The sequence below is a fragment of the Salvelinus namaycush genome, chromosome 25, assembly GCF_016432855.1.
Source record: "Salvelinus namaycush isolate Seneca chromosome 25, SaNama_1.0, whole genome shotgun sequence".
Taxonomy (NCBI): domain Eukaryota; kingdom Metazoa; phylum Chordata; class Actinopteri; order Salmoniformes; family Salmonidae; genus Salvelinus; species Salvelinus namaycush.
Window position 1 is genome coordinate 22,720,768 of NC_052331.1, and position 8,662 is coordinate 22,729,429.

The window sequence follows — 8,662 nt, forward strand, 5'->3', positions numbered from 1 at the left end:
ACCCCTATTATTTCCTTGGTCCATTAGGTTTATTTTGCGTGAGTAATAGGCACTGAGTGACAACCATTAGATCTAAGTTGCATCTAGTTCACCTGGAAGATTGCTGGTAAATTCCTAGGGCTAGAACATTAGTTCTAATGTATGGCCAACACTTGTTTGTGGATCAATTTGTATTTCACCAACACCATTGTCAAATGTTGCGCTCTTGTACAGACATTTTGCTCATGGGGCAAAAAAAGCAACCATTCAGTTGTAGTTTCAGATTAAAGTCAAGCAAATTGTCAAATAATTCAAAATGGTCAATGTGATTTCCATAAACTTTATTTTACGCCAATATAGCACAAATGTGATCATATTGAACATTTCCCATGTGTCAAGACCATACAATTACACAATAAATAAATGTATAAATAAAATAAATACAGGACATTATTGTGCACAAAAATAAAGATTCTGAAGCAGATCCTTTCAAAACATTGGATTTGACAAGACATTACCTGGAAGTCGTATAGTACTTGCACTCAGGAATCACAGTTTAAGGATCAAACTCTGGGTAGAGAGGGCAATGTAAACCAAAGAGGATGGTACAGTATGATAAACACAATACTTATTTTTTACATACTGATACTACAGGGTTATACCATTTTATCAAAATCTTATACCAGGTAGTGACACTAGTGCTATTCAGACATTTGAAGTTAACCAATTCCAAGTAAAAAGTACTTGCCTCCGTAGACCATCTCATGCCACCACATCAACATTCAAAAGGGCTGTTATTGCACAATACAGGCAGACATCCTTCAAAGGCACTTTATCCCCTTTGCCAAATCGCAATGCAATGTAGCGCAGCCTTTCTCAACTGAACACTAAAAATCTATATTACCCAGTTAAGGTTAAAAAATAATGACCTTTTGGTATCTATAGCTAAAAACTAAAATAGTGGTAAAATTACCGCGAATCCAAAGAAAGTGAAAGTCGTCACACCCATTGCCCTCCGTATGCTGTTGTGTACCAATTTGTGAAGAGTAATTATCATAAAGGCAAGCGATGTCAAAGCATAAAAAAAAGCGAAGACCAACTTCACAGTTTTGACATTGGGGGGTGGTCACTTGGCAGCTTGTGATCTCACTCTGCCATTTCAGAATCAGGTCTGAGCATTAGCTGAGAGAACAGGGTCAGGTTTTTGTGTGCATGAAGTGAATCAAGCCAGTAGTGTGATACTGTAGTCAGATTATAGGTTCATTCAAAAAACAAAACAAAGGGCACCATAGTCCAGACACTAGCCTAAGATTGGGGAGGACTCCCTGAATGAACAGAGCCTCCTGGTCATTTGCTCCCAGTGGAAGCAGAAAGCAGCAGGTTGGTTGAGACTTGGATGGCGCCCGGAGTCATGGCCCTGGGGGAGAAGTTTTCCCTAGGTACAGAGCCATGATCAGCCCCCCCCCCCCCCACCTCACTTGAGCTGTGGGTCCATTATGAATCTCCGTGATGTTGGAGCAGCTGGACCACGTAGCGCATGCGGTGCCTCAGCTCGGCAGAACAGCCCATTTCTGACAGCATGCTCAGGAGGTATGTGTAGGAGACGCGTTCGCGGCTGATATAGGTCAGTAGGTAAGAGTCGGAGGACTTGCACAGGATGATCTTGGTGTGGTCGTTGTAGAAATTCACCTGGGGAGGGGGGAAGGTAAATAAAGTCACGGGGCATAATTACAGTGCTAAGCTATCACAAGAGGGCTTTGAAACTAAATTGGTTCTCTAAAAGCAGCATTACATCTACAGGTTGTGACAGTGTGGCTGTAAGGCCTTACCTGCAGGGTACCGTTGTTGAAGAGCATCACCAGAGCATGGTCGGTCTTCACCCACTGCAGAAGGAGCGGTGGCTGGGAGGGAGGCTGGTCTTCACAGTGGAGGTCGCCACCCTGGAAGAGACAAGAAACTTGTTACATTACAACCCCATTTAGATCAAACTACAGTGACTTGGAAAGTACTCACCCCCCTGGCATTTTTCTTATTTTGCTGCCTTACAACCTGGAATTAAAGTTGATTTTTGGGGGTTTGTATCATTTGATTTACACATACCTACCAGTTTGAAGATGCAAAATATCTACATTGTTCAAGGCAAATCTGATCCAGCTCGTTCAAGTTGGATGGGTTCCGCTGGCGTACAGCCATCTTTAAGTCATACCACAGATTCTCAATTGGATTGAGGTCTGTGGTTTGACTAGGCCATTCCAAGACAAATATTTCCCCTTAATAATCACTGGAGTGTTGCTTTAACAGTATGCTTAGGGTCATTGTCCTGATGGAAGGTGAACCTCCATCCCAGTCTCAAATCTCTGGAAGACTGAAACAGGTTTCCCTCAAGAATTTCCCTGTATTTAGCACCATCCATCATTCCTTCAATTTTGACAAGTTTCCTAGTCCCTGCCAATGAAAAACATCCCCACAGCATGATGCTGCCACCACCATGCCTCACTGTTGTATGGTGTTCGAGGTGTTGTGTTTGCACCAGACATGCCAAAAGCTAGATTTTAGGCTTGTCTGACCAGAGAACCTTCCTCCATATGTTTGGGGAGTCTCCCACATACCTTTTGGCAAACAAAACGTGTTCCCTTAAACAATGGATTTTTTCTGGCCACTCTTCTGTAAAGCCCAGCTTTGTGGAGTGTATGGCTTAGTGGTCCTATGGACAGATACTCCAATCTCCGCTGTGGAGCTCATTGATGCCTCCGATTAATGCCCTCCTTGCCTGGTCCGTGAGTTTGTGGGCGGCCCTCTTGGCAGGTTTGTTGTGGTGCCATATTCTTTCATTTTTTAAATAATGGATTTAGTCGTGCTCCGTGGGATTTTCAAAGATTAGGATATTTTTTTAAAACCCTTATCTGTACTTCTCCACAGCTTTGTCCCTGACCTGTTTGGAGAGCTCCTTGGTCTTCATGGTGTTGCTTGCTTTGTGGTGCCCCTTGCTTAGAGGCGTTGCAGACTCTGGGGCCTTTCAGAACAGGTGTATATATACACACTGAGATCATGTGACCCTTAAATCAAGTCCACCTGTGTGCAAACGAAATAATTCTGCAATTTCTGAATGTAATTGTTTGCACCAGATCTTATTTAGGGGGTGAATACATATGCACACCACTTTTCCATTTACATTTTTTATTTAAATAAAGTTATTTTTTTAATTTCACCAATTTGGTCTATTTTTTATATGTCCATTAAATGAAATCCAAATAAAAATATTTTTTAAAGACAGGTTGTAACGCAACAAAATAGGAAAAAAGCAGAGGGGGATGAATAGTTTTGCACAGCACTGTACATCCTGATTAGTCATACCCTGATAAGGTGGTTAATAGAGAACCTTCAATGCCTTACCTCCATGAGGTTCTGTTCCATGTAGTTGGCCATCAGCTCCACGATCTGCTTCTGACTGCAGAGCTGCTCTGGTAAAGCACTGGCCTGAAAGGTGAAGTGTTTGTTGTTGGTCAAGCAGTAGTGCACAGTCCTGTGGGGAAAACAATGGAGATGCATTAAACGAGACAAGGGTTTGAGACATTGAAAAGGCTACAATAAACCAGCAGAACACAGGTTGGCAAATCAATAAACTAAGGCTAATAACTGCTTGATCATAATTTATCAAGTTGAAAAGGACTCTTACTTGCGTTGATCACACAGACTCAAGTGTGTCCCCTCATTGAAGAGCACACCAATGTTTTGATTGGAGAGCTGGTAGCCAAAGCCATATTTGTTGGAATAATCAACCCACTTTGTGACCCAGATAAAGGATTTGGGCCTGGAAAGACATGGCGGGTTTCTTGTAGCTGGAGAGGAAGACACTAGTTTAGAAATGGCTCAGTAATAGAAGATTTCAGTATAATCAACTTGTTTAAATGCCATTTGAAGTATAGTACTAGAATAGCTTGTGGAGAGGCTTAAAGCTCACCTGCAGGCATGGCAGACAAACAGCTGTTGAGGACCTTCATGGCCGACTCCGCTATAGACGCTGGGGTAAGGCCATCTTCACACGCTTGAGAGGGGAGGGTGAAGTTTAGTTGAACTCCCCACCAACAGTGTGACAGTCTGGCAAACTGATTCAACCACTTATCAGGCCCATGAGCTCAGATGTTACAAAACAAGCCATGCACTTAAATATAATCCATGTAGATGAAAAGCTGTCTCGGCTATACATATGGAAGAGATCATGATCTGTTAGTGGTCCATTATTGGCACATCACATTTAAAGCATCACGTTCAGCAATTGAGGTTCATCAAACATAACCCGAGTAGTGACTTACGTTCTGTGCTGCTGGCCACCGTGCCTTTAAAGGAGCGTGATGCTGCAGACTTCCTGGACTCCTCCTCAGCTGGTGTATCCAGCAGACCAGAGCTGACTTGCTGGCCTACCGTGGGAGGGGGAGCCTGAAAGAGGAAACAGCTGTCATGAGCGGTTGTCCTTCCTTAGAAAGAATGGCACATGAGCCAAATGCAGTTTGTTGTATTGAATGAGAGCTACAGACATCAGGGGGCTGGGAGAACTATGATTTACAGAGTGCATATGCAATTGCATTTTGTTCCACAGGCCTGATTCACAAACCTTTTAAAAGATGGATCAAGCCATCACCCACAATCTCCCCATAGATCATCTGGCTGAAATGGGATTCTGCTAAGTACAGTACAACACTATTCTGAGACATTCACTACTATGACTGCCCTCTGAGTCCCTTGATGGTCTAGGTCTCTTGCTTCATCTCGGCTAACAAGCAACACTGCTACATTGTTTGAAAGTAATTAACCTTAAGTCTAGCCTGCACTATAGAAAAGTTTAGCTTATGCTAAAAACAATCCATCCTTCAAAATACATACCTCATCGGTGCAGACTGTTTTGTAACTCATCTGCCGACTGATGGAGCATTTGACGATGCCGGACACAAGTTTGGAGATGCTCTCTCGCTCTTCACAATGGTTCTTCTCCACTATAAAACCAAACCCGTTAAATTATACCCTGATTCAAGAGTTAATCCTGGGGTTAAACTGCAGCCTTTTGATGGTCAGTCATGACTTGCCACAAAGCTTACCTTTGGATTTTCTCTTGCCAAAGAGACTCTTGGCCATCTTCGTGAAAAACCTCTTGGCAGGGCTGGGCGGGTTGAGCTCTGGCACTGTCACACAGCTGCTGGGAGGCAGTTTATCCGGGGTGAAAGCCTGAGAAAAAAAAGTTTGGGTCAGGGAAACTGCAAGGTCGGCAATTCAAGGAACCACTTAGTGCAATTAATAGTGCCATCCTCTCGAGTCTCTTTAGTCAGTGGGCACGTGCTGTTATTCCTAGTGTGGCCCTTTAGAAAGTACACTTTATATCCAAGGCTCAGCCCTCCAATTGTACCCAAATTGCATCTAAAGATGAAGCATAATGCAATTGGAATTTCATTCAAAATACAACTACAAATCAAGGCATTGGAGGGGGCTCAAAATATAATCCAATGAGTAAAAAGCATCAGGAATTTTTGCTGTAAAGTCACGCCTAATTCCAGGCATGGGCCACATACCTTGGTGAAGAATTGGTGGTTCAGGATTTGGTCTAGTGTGAGGCGGTCACTGGGGTCCTTCTGCAAAATTCCAGAGATGAGCTTCTGAGCCGCAGGAGACAGGGTTGAGGGCAGGTTGTATTTTACTTCCTTGATACACTTGTATGTCTCCTTCAGGTCAAGGGTTTCAAAGGGAGGGTTCCCGCACATCAGCGTGTACCTGGTTAAAGCAAATAAAAATATTAAGTCTCTCCACAGCCAGGTGATTTAAACTGTTGACACATTCCTCTATCTGAGGAATGTTATAAAAGCCTAAACTAGCTTACCAGTGGTCTACCTCATAACCCTTAAACCATTTGAATACACTCAATTGTGTATATCATTTACATTCAAGGCCTAAGTAGGAGCTGTAGCACCACCATATATCAAAGTGTGACAAGTACGCACTTAGTCAAATACAACTGACACCAAAAGACAAACATTCCAAGTATACTTACATTACACAACCTAGTGACCAGACGTCAGACTCTGTTCCATGGCCCTGCCTGTTCAACACCTCGGGTGCAAGGTAGTTTGGCGTTCCACAGATTGTTCTGAGGAGAAACCATTTGCATTAGAGCAGTTGTTCACCTCGGATTGGCTTTGAAGGAAACAAGAATATTCCGCCAAAGGAATAGGACATATTCCACCAGTTTACTTACTTCTTCCTCTGCTCGACTGTTTCCAACTTCGCAGCAAGCCCAAAGTCTCCCAACCGCAACTCCATGTTCTCATTCACAAAGAAATTGCCTGCAAGGGCAACATTTATCAAGTCAGTTTTCCCAGGCCTCCCATGAGGAATAGTCTGAAGTGCTTTGATATAAAAGTACAACCAAATAATGACAAATTCAAAATATGCCATGAAGATTATCAAAATGGCTGAACATAATGAGAGATTGTGTGGTAAAATAATCCAAACTATACATCTTATTCCACAAATCACCCTACACACCTAATTTGAGATCCCTGTGAAGGATGCCTCTGTTGTGAAGGTACTTCAGCCCAGATATGATCTGCCGGAGGTAGTACCGCACTTCTGGGTCTGTCAGTGTGTGTCTTGCTTTCCAAATGTGTGCCAGGGACTACAAAGACAAGGTCAGAGTGCTGTTAGTACCCAGTGAACACCCTTCAGAACGTCTGCACAAGCTGTACCACCACAGACCAAAGCAACCGCACAGCTCACCTTTCTACTGCAGAGCTCAAGGAAAATATAGATGTTGTCTTGGTCTTCGAAATGATGGGAGAACTTTACCACATGTTTGTGATGTAGGGTTTTGTGAAGTTCGATTTCATTTGTTATCTGTCAGAAGAGTAATAAAACAGGTACACAAAATATATCAGTAGGAATAAAGACTAATCCTTTTTGGAAAGGAGTTAGTCTGCAGATGATTGACAATGAAATGTGTCCTTACCTTATCCCTCTGATGAGGTTTTGACACCCTGCTCTGTGGTATCACCTTCACAGCATACATTTTGTTGCTGGAAAGGTCTGTCATTTCATAGCATCTTGCAAAGCCACCCTTTGAAGTAAAACAATACACTACAAATCAGTATCGGCCATAAAAATTACTGTTGACAGTGACATGTCTTTTCATGCATGCTACTTTGCACCTGCCTGTTGGCATTGCCTATCCAATGACGTATGTTGTAACCACACATCTTGTACAAAAATGTGATGCCTTTTTCTTCAAACAAATTCTTAAATAAGAATGACATTAGCAATTGTGTCAATTACACTACCATTTGTTTATAATGAAATGTAATTCGAATTAGGATAATGCGACTGCAGCATTTTAACAAAAAAATGTTCCTCCCCATGCGGCAGCAGACAGGCGAAGATGTTTAGACACCGCGCTGTGTTGATACATTGTATCATGATACAAGATGCATTTAGAATATGTATGTACATTATATCAACTACTTAATTATCAGTGACACGTCCGGCGTTACATCGCATCATTACAACTGGCAAAAGAACGTTAAGCCATCCATCATGAGGATAGTTATTTTAATAAAATATAAAGGCGGCTGGAAGATAACCTACCAATGACCTCAAAATAAAGTCAGAAGAGACAATCGATAGTAGCCTTGATTATACCTCGCTAGAAAATTAATGAAGCTGGTAGAGTGTCATATCCCGCACGTGGTCATTACCCCGCAATGAAACAATCACATTTGAGTGTAACGTGTAGCCAGCCCTTGTTCGCAGAACATGCGAACCAACCCGGAATAAATCATGCCAATTAATGAAAGTTGCCACGTTGTAACACTGACGCAGCAATAGCCAATCTCTTCATACTACCATCAAGCCACATTACCACCAGAACGGTGTCTAATTGATTTGTGTGCGATACATAGCAGCACGTAGATCACATTGATAGAATAATATACCTTTCCCAGAAGTTTTCCTTTGCTGTAAGATTTTCCTGTCTTGGAATCAGTCACCACCTGGGCGAGATCTGGTTTGATTTGTTCCGATTTTGTCTTGTTCGGTTTAATAGGAAGAATAACTTGGCCATGTTCTGGACAAGGCTTGAATAGATCCGGATTCATCGTGAGACATGAAGTACGCTGAGAGGTGGTAAAACACGCAGTATCCATTCATCCAAAAATATTTATCCAACAATCCTCTGAATAAACAATTTATCCTTTTAGCGGTGTTGTATCCTGAAATGCAACTCGTATACATCTGACATGCCCAAGCAGAAAATTCCTCAGCTATATAAACTGTCCCTGACGTCACAGAAGTGGGCGGATGAATAGGTGGCTCATTCCTGAAATGAACCAACCCTATTTGCTCGAAATACTTCTCAATCAAAGCTGATTGAAACGATAAATGTGATTTTTATGTGTGTGTGAAATACTGAATGTCCCCATGAACAATTTATCCAGTCACGTGACTGTATTGATTCCACTGCTGTTGAATGATATGATTTTTTTGAGAGACATGGACGGTTTAAACCTGTCTTATAAAATAGGCAAGACATTTTTTCACATTATCAGAGCAACAACACTATCATACAGTGGTGTAAAGTACTTAAGTAAAAATACTTTAAAGTACTACTTAAGTCGTTTTTGGGGGTATTTGTACTTCATTTTACTAT

At 42.1% G+C, this 8,662-nt stretch overlaps 1 protein-coding gene across 2 annotated transcripts; it reads right to left on the reverse strand.

The window, feature by feature from the left end:
• Positions 1-299: 299 nt before the first annotated feature.
• On the reverse strand, positions 300-8,244 carry LOC120020363 (serine/threonine-protein kinase PLK3-like). Of its 2 annotated transcripts, XM_038963959.1 has the most exons (15): positions 7,950-8,244; positions 6,971-7,078; positions 6,742-6,858; positions 6,511-6,640; positions 6,221-6,308; positions 6,017-6,112; positions 5,541-5,739; positions 5,073-5,199; positions 4,861-4,970; positions 4,293-4,416; positions 3,941-4,024; positions 3,656-3,818; positions 3,373-3,502; positions 1,809-1,919; positions 300-1,668 (listed from the first exon to the last, which is right to left on the reverse strand). In XM_038963959.1, exons 1-15 carry the CDS (start codon positions 8,157-8,159, stop codon positions 1,474-1,476), a joined length of 1,992 nt encoding a protein of 663 aa, XP_038819887.1. In that variant the 5' UTR covers positions 8,160-8,244; the 3' UTR covers positions 300-1,473. The 2 variants fall into 2 exon arrangements, with proteins under 2 accessions (XP_038819887.1, XP_038819889.1); XM_038963961.1 differs by lacking the exon at positions 6,742-6,858.
• Positions 8,245-8,662: the final 418 nt, after the last annotated feature.

Excerpts from the sequence above, each read along its gene's own strand:
- LOC120020363 (XM_038963959.1), bottom strand. The coding sequence starts at position 8,159 with ATGGATACTGCGTGTTTTACCACCTCTCAGCGTACTTCATGTCTCACG. Across the intron at positions 5,740-6,016 it reads TGGTCACTAGGTTGTGTAAT|GTACACGCTGATGTGCGGGA; the intron begins GTAAGTATACTT and ends TGCTTTAACCAG. Across the intron at positions 4,025-4,292 it reads GGTGGCCAGCAGCACAGAAC|CGTGTGAAGATGGCCTTACC; the intron begins GTAAGTCACTAC and ends TCCCCTCTCAAG.